General features: G+C 50.2%; 1 protein-coding gene across 1 annotated transcript in view; it reads right to left on the reverse strand.

Annotated features, from left to right (window-relative positions):
- The window catches only part of LOC131208191 (leucine-rich repeat-containing G-protein coupled receptor 5), a 52,615-nt gene extending 37,781 nt beyond the window's left edge, over nt 1-14,834 (reverse strand). Inside the window, exon 1 of the mRNA XM_058200843.1 lies at nt 14,437-14,834. Coding sequence (XP_058056826.1) covers nt 14,437-14,834 — 398 coding nt within the window. The remainder of the gene's footprint in view (nt 1-14,436) is intronic.
- Nucleotides 14,835-22,330: the final 7,496 nt, after the last annotated feature.

Below are 22,330 nucleotides of genomic sequence, written 5' to 3' on the forward strand. Positions count from 1 at the left end.
CTTCAGCACGGAAAGCGTGCCGCCGATGGCTGCCCAGTGGAACCGGTTCGTGCTACCCATCACGCTGTTGCAAACTGGCCAGTCGGTACGCTGCCGATAGTATTTCACCACCCGTTCGTTGACTCTTATCACTTCCGCTGCAACGCAAGCTTATCTCAAGTGGCTAAGACACTTTTACGGTATATTGTCCGAGTTCGATTGGAGGCGATGCAGTCGATGATGATCTGAGGCTCGATGGGGAACGCTGATTAAACGATCCGATCCGGCCAGTCATCAAGAAGTTTCTTCCAGTTAACACCGTGTAGTATTTGCTTGCCATCAACACGTCCTGATAAACAGGGAATCCCGTGCGGAACACTGCTTCTCCAGCTTCGCAAACGATTTATGTGACAATCGCTGTAACGGAGAATAATCAGCCTGAGTCGTCGGTTGGCCAGGTTATCTATCAAACGCCACCGTGATCTGGGTCAGTTGGCAAAAGTTTCCTCCATGAAGCGAACGGAAGCCACCGAAGGAGCCAGGAGCGTGGACGTCGATGCCCCAACGCCTTGCCGCGTGTATTGATTAGTTGGCGATGGCGCGAGATAAATAATATGCAAACGACTTCATTTGCCTCACGGGCACACACGCAGCCCCCTTCCTGCGGGTAAGGTCCTCCGGACCAACGTCACGGGTGCGAATTAATCTCATGTCGCCTCGCGCCGCACCGCGTAATCTAATATCATCCCGATGCCAGATCTCGCCGAGAGCCACAATCTGCGAGCTGGGCTATCAATCGTGCCATCTGGCGTGGATTGCCGGACGGACGGGCATAACCGGGACGGGGTCGGTAATTAAACGTAAAGGTGCAACGCTGCCGCCGGTGCACTCTGACGCAGTTTTAATTACTTTCAGCCACAAATCCTGACCGTTTCAGCGATGCGCACGCTTTGAATCCGCAAGAAGCGACCACCAGCAGTCGCGGCAAGTCGCGTATTAGAAGCCAGAGGCCGCAAGCAGAGCGAGAAAAAAAAACAGGGACGGTCCATCGATATTCCGCGCACTGGCGGGCCATAAATCGTGTGTCCCATGCCGGTGGCGACATTCCGGCTGAACAAGTGGCCGGGTGGCCCTCAAGAAACACGCGAGGGGGGGGGCGACTTAATTTGTTCATTAATGCGACACCGTGTCTTGGCACGGGACGGCACGGCACTGGTCCGCTTCCGTTCTGTCTGCCTGTCCGTCAGGACGACCCGCCCCGCAAAGCGCAAGCATATTTAAAAAGAGAAATTAATAACACGATAACGTCTCGAGATAAGGAAAGGGCCGTCGGTGGTCGTGCTGAACACGCCGCAACTTCTCTAGCGCATCTGCGTGCACGGACACACGTCGAAGTGGCCACCGGTTGAGTTCGGTTAGAAAAAAGGGACAGATTAAGAGGGGTTTTCCACGCAACAGCTGGCTGGCTGGTCGGTTGCATAGGAAATAAATCAACCAGTGAGTTATATTAATGGACGGCATATTTTATGCCACTATAGCTGCATATATAATTCATCGCCGAGCGCTCCGCAGGGCGTTCCGTGGGATATTTCTACGGTAAAGTGAGCGCGATGAAGAACTCGTTTGCAAAATGGCTCTCTCAAATCTTGACGGTAAGAAAAGTGCCAAGTGTGGCCCATTTTTCTCGCTTTATTCGCTTACATCGCCCAGCGCCTGTCGACATGCCACTGTCGGTGGGTAATTTAAATAGCTGGACACTTTTTCGATGATGTTCTTTTAACGCACTGAATTACAGTTGAACACTTCTCTTTGTTGAAGTTTCTCTAAAGTAAAAGATGTTTTAGAGGAAAGCTCTGTTTGCCTCCTCAAATAGAGTTACCCAACAAAGGGATTCATTTTGAGGTTTGAGGAACTGAGTTCAGTCTGGGTATCCTGTGACCTATGTTGATGTACGACTTATCCAAACTTTGAGCTTCAAATGGCCTAAAGTTGCTTCTGAATTGCGGGCTCATCGACCCAGCGCAATATGTGAAAGAATTATATCTTGTTGTTCGCAATATCAGCTTGCGGTCAGTTTATAAAACAAAAAATAGGAAAACAATTAATCCATCATGCACAAAGGTGCACGTCATTTTTACTGTGGCTGCCAAAATACGCGGAACGATGTTTCACGCAATCCACTTTCAACGCCAGCCTGCACCCGTTCCTTGTCACCGTTCCAGACACTTAACCCTAGTAAAGCACCGTGCCCCGTAATCCTGCAACAGATGACAGCTCAAGCTGAGCATCAACCGACGGGCGCCCGAGCATCCTTTCCATCACTTTATGCGTGCCTCTGACCGTTCCATCGCGAATTAATGTCAACGCTGGAAACTAGCCAAAATGATTAATTACCTTATCGCACGCCCACCAGCCACCGACCATTGTGGCCAGTGATTTTTTACCGGTGGCCAGCCTAACCGAGCCCAACCTGCGGTGACTGTTGCTGTCGTCGCCACATCAAAGGCGCTCCACAAAGTGTTATCGTTGCAGGTCCATCGCCGGTCGGTGCCGGCGAAAATCTCCTGCGGCAACGGTGCACAGGTGATAAAACATATCCTAAGAGTGACGAGGACTCGTTTCCACCATATGGCAAATCCACTCCACGTGGGTAGGATGCCCTGGGCAAGCATTAAAAATGGCCTCGAGAATGTTTACGATCATCGTACGCAACCCCCAAAAAAGGACCTGCGTCTGCGAGCGCGCGAACACGCGGCAAGCCTTTTGCTTGATGCCGTGCCGTTCCTGACTCCACAGCATATGATTCATTTATTTTATTTTATTTTGCCATTTTTCATCAAAGCCCGTCAAAGTGAGTGAGTGAAATAAAACATCACTCCGTACGGCTCGAGAGAAGCAACAAAGTTGGTCAGCTCGATCGTCCGAGGCCGACAAGACCGACGGGCGTACGAATTTTTATCATTTTATCGCCGTTATGCTACGTTCCTCGTGCGGCGCACGCTGATGCCCAGTTCTCTGTTATGCTGCCGGCGGCGTGATAAAAATGGTCCGACAAAAAAAAAGTCGGTAGAAACGATCGCATAACGACCGGCGCAAAAAAAAGGCCGGCTCGTGGGAAAAGTGTACAAAAACCCGAAAGCCCGACCGATTGGCTGGGATTTATGGCCGTCGGGGGGTCCCGACCGTGCCGGGAGATCGAGTATCAAGTCGGTTGGCCGATCGATCGCTCGGTCGGAGTTTCTCTGTTTTTAATGAGCAAAAATATTTCCTATTTCGGTGCACGGTGCGCAGCATGGTGGCCGGTCTGCTACGGTCCGACTGACCCAGAAAGGTAACCGTATTTGTGTCCTTAGCAGTCCCTCGGAGCAGAGTGCGCCAACATGTAAGCCGGCGAAGCCGGCAAAGGCGAAAATAAATAAACCCATTCCTGGCTCCATTGGTCTTGCGAGAAGAGGTAATCGATCTGCTCGCCCCGTTCCGTGCGGAATTGGGACAAATTTAACAACTCTTGGCCCGGCTGGCCATCGGCGCATTAGCAATGCACTAAATGATGCATTAGGCGGGCTGCAGTGTAAGCCGGATGGCAATAAAGCTGAGCTCCTAAATCAGAAGCAAATCGTTCCGCACCATAGCAGCAGCCGGGAGGCCACAAATCAACGCCCTTTCCGATCCGCAAAGGCACATCCGGCGCTACGGGGGCCATTGATGGTGCATGTTGGCTAGCCGGATGGCAGGGCAATAAATGCAATAAAGAAGTTGGCACCGAAAGTGCGTCTGGCAATAACGGAAAGTTGTTCAAATAAAATGTATTTATTTATTTTTCCCATCGCCGGGACCGGGATTGGTATTGAATGCGTACGTTTGAGGTAATTGGGGCTCGTTAAAGAAATCTCCTCTGGAAATTAAACTGAGCCCCGATTTAATGGCACGGTGGCGCTGTTAATGCAGAATCATTTGATGTGATTTAATTAACGATATATCATAAACGTAATGTGGTAAGCGCACCTACGCACGACCCCGACGAACGAAAGAAGCTCGAACGTTTTAATCTCTTCGCTGCTCGCGGCTCGATTGCAAACAGGTTCGGTGGCCTTCCCGCAATTAACGGATTCGTCCTCGTCTGAACGGTGCCTAGGCACGCTAGCATTAGTGTTTTAAAGTTTAAAGCTTTTGCAGCAACCGAATCAACAGGTTCCATCATGCCGTGGCCATCATTACGTTTACGCCAACATTAATCGAACGGTGCAAATTTGTCAGCAAGGCTATCGCGAGTGTTCAAATGAAATCAAGATTCATTTTATCACAGCACCCAACACGCAACCGAAACGACGCACTCGAAAAGGGAGAGATAAATGGTGCGCCATGTTTTGCTCCTTCTTAACGCAACGCCGAATCGCTTAGGGTCGACATTACAACATGTTTTCGTGCTGTTTAAAAATAAAACGAAATTATTGCCCGCTTTCGGTAGACTGGGAACAACCAATTAACATAAGCTCACCCGATGGAAAACGGAACAACGGCCGCCCATCATAATCGAACGGGTTTCGGCGGGCGCAGTGAATGTAAATAGTGTTTTATTATCTTCCTGCGATCGCTCTGACCGGTCCCGGGCCGGTTGGCTTTGGACTTCCTCGGACCATCGTGGCCCGGTCCGGGTAGGCGCCGGGTAAACGAACTCCACCAAGCCCCGACGATATATTGCTCATGTCTTAATTACAAATTAAACGACATAAATTCAGGATTCGGCCAGGACGGCCACCGAAAGGGAGGCTCCCAGCGCGGGGCACAGTTCGTTGCCGGTAACTCCCTTTGCCGCTGTCCGAAGCCCGACTGAGGCCATGTCGCGGTCCGTACAATTTACTACCGGTCTCAAGCATTGAAGCATCGTCGGGATCGACGGTAAATTTATGCGCGGCCCAGACGCGGCCTCAGTGAAAGCGAACGGACCGCCGCCCATCCGTTATCCTTCGATCGTGTTTGGGGTGCATTTTGTTTTGGTGGCACTTCGCCCAATTCCCAGCCAAAGAAAAACGAAAAAGGGGTTCAAATCTACGACGCCCTTCAAAGGGGATTGTGTACGCAGAAATCTTGGGCAGATAATCTCCGTGACTTAGCGTGATTTGCTTGCGGGTGCGATAATTAAAAGTTTGCGCGCGCCAACGACTTTCTTCAGACTCTGGTGCATCATCGCGGCGTTCTGCTGCCGAAAAGCAGACACCACTCAAACGCGGGTGTCACGTGGAATGGTGCGATCTCGGTGATTTGAGCGTGCCGAACGAGTTGCCACTTTTGCGGCCCGCCCCCCTGATCTGAGCGGGCTAATTGAATTGATGAGCCAGACGGGTTTTATGTGGCCAAGACAAGCAGATTATGACCGATGATTAGCAGCGCTCGATGGGCGATTCCGGGAGTTTTTATTGTCGATTTTGCGCTCCGAACGCGTCTCGATGCATTCAATATGAGCTGCGACGACTGCGATGCCCGCAAAGGGATAACGTGTGTTTCTGTGTTTGTTTGGTCGCGAGTTTTTCCACAGGACTTTCCGGCGGCCATTACAATCGGTGAGGGGAGCGCTCTTTTCGGGCGAGACAGAATCCAAACATAAAAATTTACATGTGTTGTGGGTCTCACGAGGCGTCCCGAAAACAAAAAAACACCAAACCCGCTGATGGAGGCATTAATGTTAATGTTTTACCGTCTGCCGTTCATAATCTGGCCGGCTCACCGGTCTGTGTTCCGATCGTCTAGACCTAAAGCAAATGGGAGTGCATTAATGCTCCCGCTTTTGCTTTTTCGGGCTTCGGTTTTGGCAGACTTTTATCGTGGAGTGCCATCAGGCTTTGCAACTTCTGGGAAACTTCTGGGTGGCAAATGTACGCAGCCCGTAAACAAAGATATCGACATTCGAAATGCTTCGACGCGACATGCTGCTCCTTGACGATGGCCAAAGTTTCATCTTTCATCTCATTCGCTGCAACTGATTTTCAGAAAAAAAGGAAAAGAAGGCAGCTGACCGAGCGAAACAATCAAAGAGTCCTTCGAAAAACTGGGAAAAGTTTTTTTTGAAAGTTTGAATCTACGTTATCTACGCTCCTGGGAAGACTAGTTTTTGTGACACAATTGCCCCGTTTTTGGTGGAAAACAAGATCGATCGTATCAGATTTCAGTATATTAATACATTGTGAGCATAAATATCACACTGTTATGATCCGCTTCATCACATTTCGCCACTAAAAATCGTATCGTCACGTGGGTCAACGAACTGCTCGAAACTGCTCGAATGGTCGGGATCACACTCATAGCGCACCAAGCAGTACTAAAAATCTCCGTACAATCAACAACTCTGTTTATGAGGCCAGGAAATCAACAAAACGCATCATCGCCCAATAAAAATCACCCGAGAAACCGAGAACATCCCCAGGAAACGGCCATTTGTCGTCGAGTACATTGAGAAAATCGCATAAAAACTAGTGTAAGTACTCGTGTACTGTCTCACATTCGTTTTATCGCTCCGTTAATCGCCGGACGCCTTGGCTTAGCCAGCCGTGCTCTCGCAGGCTACTGGCCGCTCGGTGTAATTTTAAATTTAACGTCCCAACCGGGAGTCCCCATTTGGGAGCCGTTCCCGGCGAACGTTCGATAAGCAATTGTGCTGAAGTTTCCGTTTATATTGTTTCGTCCTCCGCCCGATAGGTGGGAAGAGATGGGCAAAAAAAATGGGTGCAATAAGCTAGGAGCCGGGTGGCCCCTGACCAAAGCGAATGCTTCCTTATCGACACCGTCCAATAACATCATCTCGTCGTCTGCTACTGGCCAACTCTGGTATCATTGTCACCACACACGTTGTCGCATCGCAGCATTGTCGTCCGACCGAACCGAACCTGTGGACCTGTGCCCAAGGACAGCCCTCGGAGAAGAAGGAAAAACTTCGATCACGGCGACCACCACCAGGACCCGCAGGACATCGCATTTGTTATTAAACTTTTATGTGCGTTTTAGTGTTATATTTCATCGGGTTTTATGTATCCGGGGAGATGGGTGTCGAGGTTTCGTGGCGATGCAGCTTCATTTGCAGCTTCTGCCGGTCCAGATCCGTGCTCCGTTCCAATATCTTCTTCCCAGGCGGATTTGCTGGAAACTTACTGACGCCCACCGCCGCTGTAAAACCCCGCCATCCCCACACTGTTCCACTTTACACTGGTGGACCACGGTGCCGACGCATCCCGATGCAACAGTCTTTCGTACAGATTGGAAGCTTTAGTACGAAATCGATTTCAATGAATCGTTTCTTGGCACTTCTCCTGAGGGTTCAGATCGACCGAGAGCGAGACAGAGAGAGAGAGAGAAAGAGAGAGCGTGTTTCAGAAGAGATTTCTTTCGCAAGTTTCTTTAAAACTCGTAAAGACATCGAGGCGACAGTGGAGCAGCCAGCTCGCTAGTAGCATCCACTCCGGTGTGTCCTCCTTTCGAGGAAAGTCTCCATTTGACCGTTGGCTGTGCGAGCGTCGGGACCAACCACGGGATGCAAGTGTACAAAAGGAAATTAACCTACATTTCCGAGTCCGAAGCCGACACAGTCCACAGAACTCGGTACAAGCGTTACGTAATTAGGTTAGGAGAGCTTGCAGCTCATCCGGAGCACCGAATTAGTTTCGTAGCCCTGTTTCCGGCGCTGCTCTGGCCAGGATGTCGTCTGGTAACCCTCGGCACGCAGCCCGACACCGTCAACAGTGTGAAGCGATGGGAGTGATGGACCGTAAAAACACAGTTTTGATTATTCCCCGGGGCTTCGGTTTTTGGAGTTTGAGTTTTTGATTACAATCCGTCAGCCGCCGGCGCCCCGACCAGCAGACCTAGGAGTCTCCGGGACGATGTGGTCATTAAATTGGAAACTATCTGAATAAAGCTTGCACGGTGGGGTTGTAGTTTTAATTTGTCCCGCATTCCTTCGACGGATACTGATACGTCAATTAAACGAAACTGAGAACCAGCGCTCTCCACAACACTATGTTGTGGGTCAGCCCGTTCTTTCTCGTCGCCATAGTCCGTCTGCATGAAAACTCCTAATCCGGGAGAAGAAGTTTACGATGTGTCACGGCAATTGGAGCTATTTAATTCTTTTGTCCCATCAGTCCTCGGGGCCACACACGCGAGGAAACCCGCGCAACAAAGCGGGGAGCAATCGGAACGCCGGGATCGGTGTGTCTGGAAACTTGTTGACGTTTGGGAAACGTCAGACGCCAGACACGGATCGCTCTTGCGGCCGCCGGCCCCGTATGTTGGGAAGGATCATCCGTTGTTTCGCGAGTACTCGCCGGATGCCGGGTCACGGTGGGCCAGCTGGGAGCTGTTGCTCCAAATCTGCCAATAAACTGCCGAAGAAAAACATCATAATTCGTTCGTTCGGCTTCGAACAACGGCCAAGCGAAGAGAGTCATAAAAACACACGGAGCTCTGCGAAACGGTGCGATGATGTTCGCACAGCAATGACTCCTTTTTGGCCGCTTCCTTTTTCGTTCACAGTGTTTGAATGTGAACACGAAACGGGTTATTAGCAATAAAACTGAAATCAATAGCACCACGGACGCCACCATTTCAGGCGCGCGAAAGCAGTCAATCGTCGCGGCCGGACCAGCGGAATCGGCTTAATGGGCCATTTTTTGTGCAATTTATTGGCTCCGATACTTCGCTTCGATTTATTGGCTTTAAAAGGTTTTTTCTCTTGGTTTCTTTCTCTTTGCCCTACTCGCATCTGGTTATGACTAAGTTCCTCCATTAGATCCGCATTTGGTTCGGCTCAACTCACCAAATACCAAGCTGTCGGATCACAGATGGACAACAAACAGGACATTAGCCGTTCCGATTATCAGAATGGATGGCTTAAGGCTTAACGTTGGAGCGACCGGGACCAGTGGAGACCGTTTGGGCGTTCGCAAAGCACCACATTTGCAATTAACCGTCCCCCAATGGGGCAATGGGAGCATGGATCTTCAATCACCTTAATACCACCACCGGCGCCGGATGTGAAGGTTAGCACTCAGCCGCCCGGGACCCGGGACCGGGCGGGACAAAAATTTATAATCTTCGCCTTCGCCAATTATAATGCACTCCCCGAAACAGGCGTCGCGATCCAGACGCACATGACAATAAATCAGTATCTTGGCCGAGTGTGTAAGAAAACACAACTTCGTTTTCTTTATTGTGCTTTTATTGGCCCCAAACGACGGAAACGGAACCAGGGACCTCCGCGGCTAGCCGGTCGGGCGGCCGAGCTCCATTTGGGTGGGTCGTTAAATAAATCAATCAGCCAATCAGAAATATGATTAAAACAAAACGGCGCCCGTTGATGGCCAGCCAGCCAGTTGAGTGGAAGGGCCAAAACGAAGGTAAATAAAAATTAAACACCACCATCAGCGGGGTGGAGTGTGTGGTAACCGGATCGCTTATTTGCTAAACTTGGGCCGTAAATCGCACCGAATGTCGCCTAATTGCATCCTTCCCTGGCATGGTCTGGTCGGTTGGTTTGCTTCTTCTTCGTCCGCTGTTCGTCTGGGGTCCTTTCGCCGACCGACAGGGGCGATAAAAAATTAAAAGTTGGAAAATAAATGCTCGCCCATACGGTGGTATACAAATACATGGGCGCATCACTTGCTTGGGTGCCCTCGACCAAAGTGTCATTAAGCACTGGCAAATTAATGAAAGTTGACCATAAATGCTGCCGGAGCCCGAAAACGGATTTTTCCATTAATAATAATTGCACATAATTTATAGAATCACTCTCCTCCAGTCGCAGGCCAAAGTGCACCGATCCATAGGTTCATCGGTGCAGCTGGCATCGGTGGACACAAAATGGCAAGCCGCGACTCCAACCGGAACACGACCCAGACGCACGAAACACGCACCAGCGAAGGTGGAAAACAAAAACTCAGATAAAATTAATAATCACGTAATTTAACGTGGCTTTCTTTATTATTCGGTCACATCGGGCCGGCATCGGCCGCGCGACGTCGGCGACGCACCGCAAGGAAGTAGCGCTTCCCTGGCGACGCCCATAATTTAGCGCTTTATTGTGCACTCTGGATGCAATTATTGTGCACATTAAAACATATTTATAATATTGAGTGTGCGCCCCCGGGGCGCAGCAAATTGTCGCGTCACACGTCACATCGTCTGACGCCGTCTGGTGGCGGAATAAATTCCCGTGACCCCCAGGCGGACTCCGGGCTGGAGACACCGCCCAAAATGCACCGATCGTGTATGTGGCGGGCGGGTTTCGAAACGGATTTCGGTAATGACATGTCCCAGCCCCCATAATGATGATCGTTCACCAGCCCGACGACACGGTTGTTACGGGCGAGAGATATGACGCGCCGGAAGGGGAGATAGAAGCGACCGAACGAACAAGAGAGAGAGAGAGAGCCAGAAAGAGAGGCAAAGAAGAGACAATCTGCCTTTTTGCATCCTTTTGCTTTTGGCCGGCCTCAGCCAGCATCAAAATCTGTCACACGGCAGTAATCGTAAATAATATTTTTCGTGTCTTTTTTTTGCGTGCTTTTTCGTCACGATTTGTGCTCACGGGGGTCACCAGGGCGGTTGCAGTGCTTGAGTTACGAACGCCACCCGAAGCCAGCTGTGAAGTGCATCGCATCTTTTCGCACGGTGCGTCCCGATCGCAAAAGTGGCCGCCGAAACGGAGCGTCGGTGACTCGTAATCCATTTCGACAAATCATTTTAATCTGCAATATCCGACCGAAAGTCTCGGCGCAGGTTTCGGCTGATGGGGATTAGGTGACAAATGGGCAAAAAAAACGGTCGAAACATGTAATCCAGTCGAGTGATCGTGTTTTTTTTGGATACGGTTTTCGACAAAGGCTAGAAATAATTTATTTACTTTTGGCTTTATTCACGCGAACTGATCGTAATAGGTGGGCCAATATGTGGTGAAGACGCTATTTTGCCATTATTTGATGGAGCGATATTTAACACAAGACCTCCAACAACTACTGGTTTAATTATATTATTGTTTGTAAAAGACAAATATTCAAACAAGTTTATTGATTAGAGTGACAATTTGCCGAACAAAATTAAACAACGTTTGAAGAAATAATTTAAATACTTTAGAATTGATCAGAACTTCAAGAACTGACACAATGTTCCTCACAGTTGGGATTTAGTGCTTGCTAGGCTATCTGCTACTTATTGGTTGGTTATAATAAAAATAATTTCATTTGAAATTTATCATTCTTCAATTCATCATTCCCTATTTAAGCTCAAAAACACTCAAAATGGAAGATGAGCTGTTTGCCAATAAATGTGTACTGAATGCAGTATTAATAAAGAGATTGTTTACTTGTTCAAAGGATTTATTTTAGTTAACTTCTTCCGGTGAATGTACCCAGTTCGAGGCAATTGATTCGCCGCCACAAAAGACCTGTCCGTCCGTAAAGCTTATGATGGACTAAAAAACAAAATTGGCAAAACAACAACCAAATCCTGCTGCATAAATCATACCACGTTTAACAGTCAATTAAATGTCATGCCTGCAATTAAGCGCCACTGTTCCCCCGCCGCCCTTCCCACCCCTCGTAGGCTCCTGGCAGTGGCCCTTATTAAAGGCACTCCACTTAAGCCACCAACCGAAAACCCGTTTAACAGACGTCCGCCACGAGACAGGACACGCAGAGGATCGTTTTCGTACGCTGCCATCGATCGCTGCTCCGCAGTTCCACGGCTCCGGTCCCGGATCGCTTTCCCGAAATTGGACACCCGAGACCGGACCGACGGATTCGAGGGTTCGTTCGACCGACGGGTTGTCACAATTCTGAACACCCAGCGGTTCCCCTGGACCCAGAAGGCCCAGAAGGCTTTCTTAATGGTTAACCGCCCGAAAGGGTCGCTGTCAACTTCAGCCGATTGCATTCGGGTCGATGCCGATCGATTCGGTGTTCAATCGGTGGACCTCGGTTGCCCACCGGCGGCCGGCATTCCGGCGTTAATCGTGACACGCTGTCACGGGCAGCTTAATGTCTGGAGCCTTCCAGCTGTCAATCATAAAACTGGGTGCAACGGGCTCGTGACCGGGCGTGGTGCAAGGTGATGCGTGAGCTGTCAGTTCGGCCCGAGGAACGCCAATGTGCTCGTCACCTTGCCGCCAGACCGGATTGCATAAGTGCATTTGCCTTCGATTAGACGCCCCGGTAGGGCTGTTGATAGGGGTTGGCTGCCGGGAAGAGCAAACCCACTCTAGCACGGGAACTCACATACACGTGCCGTGGAATGCAACAATCCTTGGAATGCATCGGTTGCACCGACAAGCATGAGACGGACACGGACGAAAAAACACACGGGCAGAAAATTCATGCTCCAAGACGATCGGCGAATGATCGCGCCTCGCGGTCAAGCTTATCGGCGATGCAACATATTAATCGAAATTATAAATTGATTTATTTACAACTTTATTGTATCTAATTAATGGTGAAACCCGTTCGCCACGCAACGGCGGCGCTGAAAAAACAACACGCTGGGCTGTGGAAAGTTAAGGTGGGCCGATGCAAAAAGGATTTACTCCGTGATTGCGCTGGCCAGTTTTCCTAACAGGCCCGCCCCGGAGCACTGATGCCGTGCCATGAAATGCGTGCCCATTTTGGGAACCACCTTAAGTGATACCATGTAACCACCCATCTGAGGCGTGGAGTAGGCAAGAAAAAGTCTCACTGAAACCATCGTTAGGGGCTGTCCTTTTCTGCCAACAACGCGATGCTCTACTCGGGCGGGACGGTTTAGAAAAACATGAACCATCTATGAGATGACCGATCTCACCTTTCCGCGAAACCTGTTCCGATGAAACGCGTTTGGCGTTTTTACACTCCAACTGGCGGCCGAGACGAACGTGGCCAATTGGCCGGTCGATCGGACTTTTTATTCCCACCAACCGTATCGGCCTAACGATCGTGCCCTAAACATGATAACTTATTTCCCACAGCCGGGCGTAGGACGGTTCCCATGGGCGTAGACCCTAGCCAGCCCTTCAGGAAGTGAAGAAAATCAATTGAGGTGAAGAAAATAATTATTTTGCTTTCAAATAAATCGCCATGTCCGCCATGCGCGTAATGGCTACCGAGGAAGTTTAGTCAACTTTTGGATATCATGACATTATACATTAGGGAGTGGAATCGTTGAGAACTTTTGGTTCAATAAAGGAACTCATGCTCATGAAATGCTTGTCGATCGCAAAAGGAAATGAGCAAAGAAACTAAAAATACACAGCGATGATCGAGAGATTGGCGGAGCATCTGCTTGATTTAGTCGTTCAAGATTCGATCATCTTCATCAGCAAAGTTAAAATGCGACCGATTTTATTCAAAGCCGAATTAATAAATAAAGCATTTGCTTAGCCGAAGCAAGGGTTAAAAATAGAACTTCTGAAGCGTGATTTTGACAGCTGGATTTAGTGATCTAATCTTGTCTATGTCATAAGAACACCGCCCGCTAATTTTCAACTAACTTGTTTTCATCCAATCTTAATTGTATTGTACTGATATCACATGCAAAATAGGTACTAAAAATACGAACATGTTACTTCTGTACCAAAGTACGTTAACAATTCGCCCCAAACTCTGGAGCACCAAAGACGCCGAGTCAAAGAACGGTTCACGTCTGGCGGTATCGTTTGCAACTCCAACGCTCAGACCTCTGACCAGATCTCCCTCTTTCAGTACGTCTCCCCTACGCATTACGTCCGGCTGCAGCTGATCCGCGGTAACGGCACCGCGCACTGGTGTATTGTGTCTCGTTTGGCGTTTTTAAAAATAGTCACCTACTAACGCCCCGCGCTGGTGACGCGACGGCCAGTGACATTACCGAGGTCCCTTCTCGTGGGTTTTTGGGGGAAACACCCCCTTGGTCGGACCCCTGCCCCGCCTGGGTGTATTATGAAAAATGAGTTCATTGCATCGTTGTTTTTACATCGGTCCGTAGCTCCGGCCTGGATTAGACGCCGGTGCATTGGAAGAGTGTGGAGAAGAGAAATAAATGAGTCTTGGAAAAACAACCGCAGAGAACCGCAGTGTCACACCTGAGGAGCGGTTGGCTTCGCTCGAGTCCCAGAATAGTCTGTGCCATGGTGCCGCCGTGTCAGACACGGCACCATTTGGGGTGATGATAGTTTTGTGGGAATTCCCTGGTTCACCTGGTTCCACTTGGTCCACGTTGCCCAACCGAGTCCGAGTCGGACTACGGTTCGTCCTGCTCCCAAAGTCGAAGTCCAGAATACACTGGCTCGCTACAAGACAGGTTCATGTCAGACGGACATTTCCAGGGAGATAAGTTCCCCACTACCACGGATCGGTCCTATCTTTGATCTCCTGGCCATCCGGTGGTCCAAATATCCCGAACGAGTTCCTGGCACGCAATCGATAATTGTTTGATAAGGCTCTGGCGGGGACTCTGGCTACTCACAGTTTGACGAGCTCCGTCGGCAGATCGGCCGGGACGGCGTCTAGGCCGAGGCCGCGGCAAGCGAGGGCCACCTCCTCCTTGGTGCCGCTGCACTGGCAGCCGCGCGCGATCCACGGCTTGCAGATCTCCTTTAGCGTCTTGCCGTACACGCCGTACTGCTGCAGCGCCTTCTCGTACATCGCCTTGGCCTCCTTCTCCGGGTCCATCGACGGTATCAGGAGGCTCTCCTTCAGCATGAGCTTCGTCTGGCCGGTGGTCGGCACGGTCGGCGTCAGGCCGGCCGCCCGATGCTGGCCGGCGGTTTGGAACAGGAGCAACACCAGCAACACCTGGACCACGTGCCACTTCACCACCAGCACCAGCGTCCACCGCCGGGCGAGAATAATTCGTGGTGCCATGCCCGGTGTCCGGTGACCGGTTGGATCTCTGTTTTACCGACGGGGCGACGACACTCCCGGCCACTGGCCGACACACCCGACTTGGGACGCACTTTTTTGTCGATTCGTAACTCTCGGCCCGCGCCTCCGAACCGACGATACATGGGCACGGCGCCCCCCACCACACACAGACACGCGCGGGAACACCCTTTTGCGGGGTGAGGTTAAGACGGTCGGTCACTTCACTCACCTTGCGTCACCTCTGCACTCACTGGTGGAACGGGCGAGCCTCGCTTGTCTCGGATCCCTGGGGGTCGCGGACAGAACTTCAAGTTCCTCCATGTCCACCGTACCTTCGGGGTGCATGGCTGCTCCTCAGCGCAGGGTCTCGCATAACTCCAGCACGTCAAACGCCTGTAGTGTCCAACTGCTTCCGCTTCGAATTATCGGCTTTGCCACCGGAATAATCTGTAATTGAAAGTCCAAAATGAAAAACGGCCGCAAACGGTGGTTAGACGGGGACTTCCCGTTGTCCGTATCGAACGGGGGGACGGTGCATTCCCATGAATTATGTCGCTCATCAGTCGCGCAGGCAAATTGTGGCAAAGCGATTCATAATTACGCTTTAATTCGCGGCCCCTCTGCCGGAGTCGTTTTGCGGCGCGCGACCAAAACGATGTACTTAACGATGACGGCCACGCGGAGCGTCGGTGGGGGGGGGCGCCCCGGACAAGACGGACAAAGTAATCCCAACAACTGACAGCTCCGACGGGTCGCTGCAGCCCCCGTGAGGTCGCCGAAGGTAGTGGCACCTTCGGGCCACATTTCGAGGTAGACTCGACAGGGACCCTCCCGACCTGCGCGACCTAACCATTTCTGGCCGTGTGGACAATCTCTTCAACCCGCCGGTGGACCGCCACCCCCCTCCCGAACGGCAACGGTACTATGGTTGAGCATTGATTCGCGCTCCCGATCGGCCCGCCGCAGAAGAAGTAGCAGTAGGCGAAGAAGCAGAAGCCGGCAAGAGTGAAACTCACGGCAGACCTTATTGCGTAAGGCGCACACCACCGAAGCGGTGCGGTGTGCGTACAGAGCGCACCGGACCTGAGCTGGGGCAGCCAGAAAGGGACGGCACCCTTCGCGGACCAGTTCCAGTTCAAGGTGAACCACGCTTGATTCATGTTTTTATTAATCGATCATTATTATTGACCTTTCTTTTGTTTACATTTTTGGTCACTAGCGTCAGGCACACTGTCAGCTCAGGTCTGCAAAGGTTCAGAACGCAAGGATCTCGCAAGGGATGCTGACGGTTTCTTGACTTCGTTACCTCGGCAAAGAACCAGTGGAAATTGGGAATCAGCCAACAACTCTTGGTAACCCTACACCTGTGTCTGCGATATTCGATCCCCAAAACCCCCACGATCCCAGCGATCGTCGACCCTAATTGATACTCTCACTTCCTTCAGCGATAAAACGAAACCTACCGGGCTGGTCCGGCCACGGACCAGAATTAGTATGCTCGGTGTATCGCTGCGGTGATTTTTTGGGCCGGGCCGGCTTTGTAGGACACGAACACCGTAGGGGTTGCAAGTTCTCCGATCGTCCGATCGAAGCCGTCAGGGCCGTCGTCGGCGTCACATGCGCGACCAGCAGCACCACACGCGAGCAGCATGCGCAAAAGTGACAACCGAACCGATTCGCGAGGACCATATGGTTGGCCGAAGGCCGTCAAGGCTCGCGAATAAACTGCCCCCCAGTGGTGTTTGGTACGGTAGATCCCTGCCACGGAACCGATTCCGATCCGAGTGGGCCCGAGTTTCATCAGTGTTGCTTTTTTGTAAATTATTTTCATTTCATTGTTTGGGTCACTAGCCCCCATCCCACTCATCGGTGGCGCCCGCGGCAACGGTAATGTACCCTAATTAAAAGGTATTCTTTCCCCCGTTGGGGTGATGCGTCTCCGGCGAGGATAGTGTGGAAACCGTTTCGTTAATCACAGTGGTTGATGCTCGAGAGATGCGGCAGACTTGGCGCGGCAGGCGAATGCCACAATCGAGCACCCGACGCAACTGCTACTTTGTAAGGGGATGCTAATAAGCTGCGCAGTCATGCTTCGAATAAAGGTACCATTCGCCGAAGAGGTCCGATCGATAATGAAACCTCTTCATTGGATCGGACCTTAAAAAGTGTGCGAATCATAGCGTGGATCAATCTGGATGGCGGTCCACGGACCAACAGTTACTGATGTTTAATAATAAGAAAATAAGAGTGAAAAGTGTTCATCAATCCAACGGCAATATACACAATTGTTTGCGATACGAAACTATGGACTTTTGTTTAAGGAAAACTCTTAACTATTTTAAATGCCAATTCAGTAGAAGTATGCTATCAGAACTCACTAAATTGCTGCAGTTTTTAGGTTTGCTCCTGTGAAGGGGTTAATCCGGGTTCGATTCCCGGCCGACGCACTCTCGACTTCTTTTTGAAGACCTTTGCGATCGGTAAATCAAAATGTGTCAAAAGAGCATAACGAGGCGACATTATGTCGTGTCCATGACGACGATGACACGGCTCCTCCAAAACAGGAGAGACTCACCTTGTAAAAAGCGATGGCGTTAATTAAATGCTACTCTTCAATCAAAATTTTGCACTTCCAATTCGACTCGTCTGCCTAATGACCAGCGGGGGCACTCGTGTTTCAACACCTTGCTCTGTATCTTTCCGCGGCCACTGACAGCGAAAACGACATGCCCGTCCGGAACAGGGACCTCTCGCACCGCAGCACTCCCCAAATTAGTTTTTAAACGAACCATTAACCCTCACGGTGAACTCTGACGGTGGGGTGCACCAACACCATTAGTGAAATTGACAACCCCTGCGGCCACGTGGCAGCATCCCGCGGTTCACCGGCGAGGCAACCTGTTCTCGGCGAAAGGTGCTCGTGCTTTACCGCGCAGCGTGTTCCGTTTTTCTTTATTGCCTTTCTGACCAACCCATCCCGGAAGCGAACGATCATTAAACGCTAATTCGAACTGACGGGCTGAGCTGAGCACATTTCTCCTCAGCATCGCAGCACGCCCTCCCAAACCAAAGCAGAGCAAAAAAAAAAGCTGTTCCCGAACGAAGAAACGTCATCCCAATGGACGCACCGAGGAGTGACAAACCAATTAATCTTTCTGCCACCAAAATGTCAGCACGCGTGTTGCACAATTTCTACACCCCGTCACCGTAATTAACTTTTGTCATTCATCAAAACCATCGCGTTCCCGGTGGGTGACCGGCGGTAAGTATGCTGCCCGGCTGGCCTAGCAGGCAGCATACTAAGCGGGCGACAATTATCGAAGGTCAGTGTACGCTCGACATCGACATGCCGGACTAATTGTCGGAGGGCCAACCGAATGGCGCACGCCGCGGGGACGATCGGAGATTTCTTTCGCGAAGTTGAAAGAAACCTATGGAGCAGTGGAGCGAAAAATAAAGTGTGGGATCATTGCACAATAGAAGTGCGTTGGGTGTTGTGCGCGTATTGAAGGTGAGATAGTTTCATAAAAAATGGCGAACTAACTCTTCACTGTCAAAAGGGAATCTGGAATCTTACCAAACCAGAAAACAGAATAATCCTGAGCAGTAGAAGCGCAGATTCCCTTCTCATTGTGCCTAAGAAGTTGAAGGTCAGTCCACTTATTGATATTAAATTGTTATGTAACAAAATCATGTATATTCAAAGAAATAGTTATATTTTTATGATAGTGACTTGAAAATTGTATTCATTTAAAATTTCGATTTTTTCATCAATTAAAGTGTCATTATCGCAAAAAAATTCATCAGAAAAGCGAGGATAGCCCGGATAGGATAGGATAGGATAAGTGTCTGGATTGGTCTTCTCATGTTGACCTTTCGGGTAATCATGAAATGCCGCTGAAGAGCATCCAAAGAAGGTCCCATAAAATGGCAAAAGTGTTTAATTCTGTTTCCCAACTCTATTCGGTAATTTCAATACCAAAAATACACCGTGACTCAACTTCTTAATTAGATCAGATCGAAAGCTGCCACTTACGAGTGGTCAGCAGTCATTTGTCAATTCGTCTCCAAACTTTAAAATATTCCACCTTTTTAAGTCTCCTCGAAGCCAGAATCCTTGGCATCCATTTTCCGACACTTTTCAAGGGTTCGCCTCGAAGCTGCTCCCGATCGGCTGACGTCAGAGCCAACGAAACGGAGTTGAATTTGCACAATTTTCGACCAGCTCACGGCACGATCCCGCCATGCTCTTCCGCCCACCGTTGTACGGTTCATTAACATTCGCGCATAAATATTTCTCCATCCTTTCCGCTATCTCCTCGGCACGTCGGGTATGCTTCCCGTCTGCCATCTTTCTAGAAGTGACCTAATTTCGCACACCTCACCTTGTGGTTATGTTTTTCTTGCAGTTTTACTATCAACCAAAGTCTCTCACTTTCTGGGACCGTGCTCTCTCGCTCGCTCCCGAGCCGACCGTTGTCGCTTACTCGCTCACGCTGCCGCATTCCAACGGACGGTGACTTTTGACCGGCGGCGTCTTATACATATTAGATATATTGCGTTGCCTGCAGGCGGCAGTTGTAAGACGCCTCGGTCTCCCGGCGGCGTTATGTTGAGCTGCGCCCTACGCCCGCCCAAAACGCCCGCTGTGCGACATGATTTTTTCCCAGCTTCTCAGCTGCTGGATGCGTGTTTATTAATAAATTGCCAACACCATTGGGCCGCCCGGTGGGGAGCCCACCGGATTTTTCCGGCCGCAAGCTGCTGCACATTCGTCATCCAGAAGCAGCGGGAAGGAAAGCGAAAGCGTGCTGCAGTGTTTCGCAATAAGCCCTACGATCTGGACACTGCACCCCCCGACTCACGGTTGGGAAGAAAACCTCCACGAGCAAGGTACAAAATCCAATCACTTTGCTCTCGCCTGCGTTCTAGTCCCTTTTGGTAAAATCAACAAACCAACCACCGAAAGTTCACCAGCATCGCCTCAACAACCGAGCAGAAACGACGGACGAAAGTCAAACTTCCGAGCACGGTAAACGGAAGCGACCGGAAATCGGATTCGGGGCTTTACGGAATTTAAATTAGGTTCGAACCCCTTCCCGATATTGATCACCATCGACGGATGCTGCAGCTGCAGGTTCCGGGGGTTTCCGGTCCCGGCCGGTTGATTAGTCCGTGTGCTAGTCCGGAGATGAAATTACCATAACTTCCGGGATCGGCTCCGACGGACGCTTAAGGTGCTTTAATTTTTTCCCGATCCGGCCTCCGATCCCTTACCCTTCGTTCGCTTTCCAATTTGGTCACGTAGCCTGGTGGTCCACATAACACCACCGCCGGCGGCCCGGATTTATCTTTAAGCCACCACAGCCACCGGCCTGAGACGTCCGGCGTTTTCTTTTTGTTTCGTTTTCGAAGGTGCCTCAGCTGATAATAGAGCGGTAAATATTTTACTGCCGGTGACATTTACTGCCTCGGTAAATGGGCGCTTTTTACGGGACAAGTAAACCGATCGCAGTTTCAGATTGTTGTCGCGGCCACACTTCCGTTTTTTTTTTATTTTAGATTTCCGCTGTGGAGACAATTTATTGTCTTTCTAAGTAGATTTGACTTTTGCACGACGTATGTAAAAGGTTTATGGTGAGCAGCTTTACACGAACCAAAGCAGTGTTAAATTTAAATGTTGATAATAAACATATTCAGGAATGAGTATGTTTCCGACTTCAACATGAAGATGGTAGCACTAGTAAGTTAAATTGGTTGAATTTGGTCGACGAGTTTGTTTTTCAAAGGCAATACCCCTGCGCAACAGATGAGTTGAAATAAGTCAATAAAGTCAATGCGTTTATTAAAAGATATGCTTGTTTCATATTCATGTTGGTTATTTGGAAGACCTCTTTGAATTCAGTTTTCAGTAGCATAGATTAACAGGAAAATATTTGTTTTTAAAACAAGAATTTAACCTGAAGTTTATTAGTTTATGCAAGCTTCCTTTGCCGGATGGGTGATCAATGGAAAATTTACATCACTAATCACACTACTGAAAACCTTCGTCTCCTTACGGTTCTTTCACTCCGCCCAACGTTAGTTCCCACAGGCCGCTCGTTTTTTTCCTCGATTTCCTTCGACGGTTTGCCGAACAATGCTAACCCCGAAACCCGCTTTCCAACGAACCGTAGCTCTGGATTTTTTTTCTGGAGTGCGCCCCGTTCACCGATTCCGTCACGCAAGAAGGTGGCGAAAAAAAAGGTGGCTCAACCCCGGAGGCCCACGACCCAGAGGAAACCCGTCCGACCAAGTGAACAGCCCCGAAAAAAAAAAATGCTGCTCAAAACAACCCCGAAGTAACTATTGATTATGTGGAGCATGGAAGTGCTCGTTAGAGGGAATCGCTTTATGCAATTTTTTTTTTCTTTTCTCTTGAAAAGGTACTCCAAAGCGCATGCAAATTGTAGGAAACAAAAACCAAGCTCGGGCTCACCGTGCGACCGACGGCCTGCCGTGGCACGCACGGGCCCAGTGATTACTCGTGAGCCCGAGAGCACGGTGCATTTTTAGCTCCACCGTAGCCCACCGATTGGCTACGTAGCCAACGAAACATGACATCATGGCCGTCACTGGGTGGTAAGCCTTCGCTTCATCGCTGTGGTTTGTTGTTGTGACCGTACGCCAAAGCCCACACGTGACACGGACCCTCTCGGGAGCGGGATTAGAGAACGTGTGCCAGCCGGCGTGTAACGGCACAAATTGTAAAATGTCAAGCACATTTACATGCTGCGCCGCTGCGTGTTGCGGGGTCCCCCGGGGTCGTCGTGAGGTGCGACAACTGCAACTGCCTCGCGTTAGTCATGCCCGGCCAAAGGTCACGGCAAACGAACATTTCAATCATCGCGCACGGCAGCCACGTGTTTGGAGGTTGCATGCAGCAGCAACCCGCACGCTTCGGACTCGGTCGGTTGGTTCGAAAATTCGGCTCCACTTGTAGTGGAGCCATAAAATTAGATTTCGTCCCCTCGTTTGGCAACCCATTAACCGGTGCCACTTTGTGGGCTCACTGCCAATTCACACCTTTTCTTTTACTGCCAGCCGACCAGCGGCACCTCGATTAACTTTGGGACCGCAGTTTGAGGCTTTTTTTGCGCATCCTGCAGCCCAAAAAGTTATCTTAACGACCGGAACAGAACATGGCCACCCGGCGTAGGCTGGCAGGAGATTGGATTATGGGAGTATAATCTACGCCACAGGCTGTTGCCGGTGTGGGGTCGGTGTTCTAGAACTTTGATTCAATTTGTTATCCTCAGACCACTATTGATCCGGTGGTTCGGTGGTCGTTGACAGGAACCGAAACCGCAGAAAAAGTCGATCGAAAAGTAATATTCCTACCATCGAACCTGTTCGGAGCGGGTGCGGTACGGTATGTGTGGCAGCCCCTTGCGAGATGGTAATCAATGAGACGAGTTGTTTCTTTCCCCTTGCACCCCCGGTCGCCCACGGTCGTA

This window comes from Anopheles bellator, chromosome 2 (genome assembly GCF_943735745.2).
Source record: "Anopheles bellator chromosome 2, idAnoBellAS_SP24_06.2, whole genome shotgun sequence".
Taxonomy (NCBI): Eukaryota; Metazoa; Arthropoda; class Insecta; order Diptera; family Culicidae; genus Anopheles; species Anopheles bellator.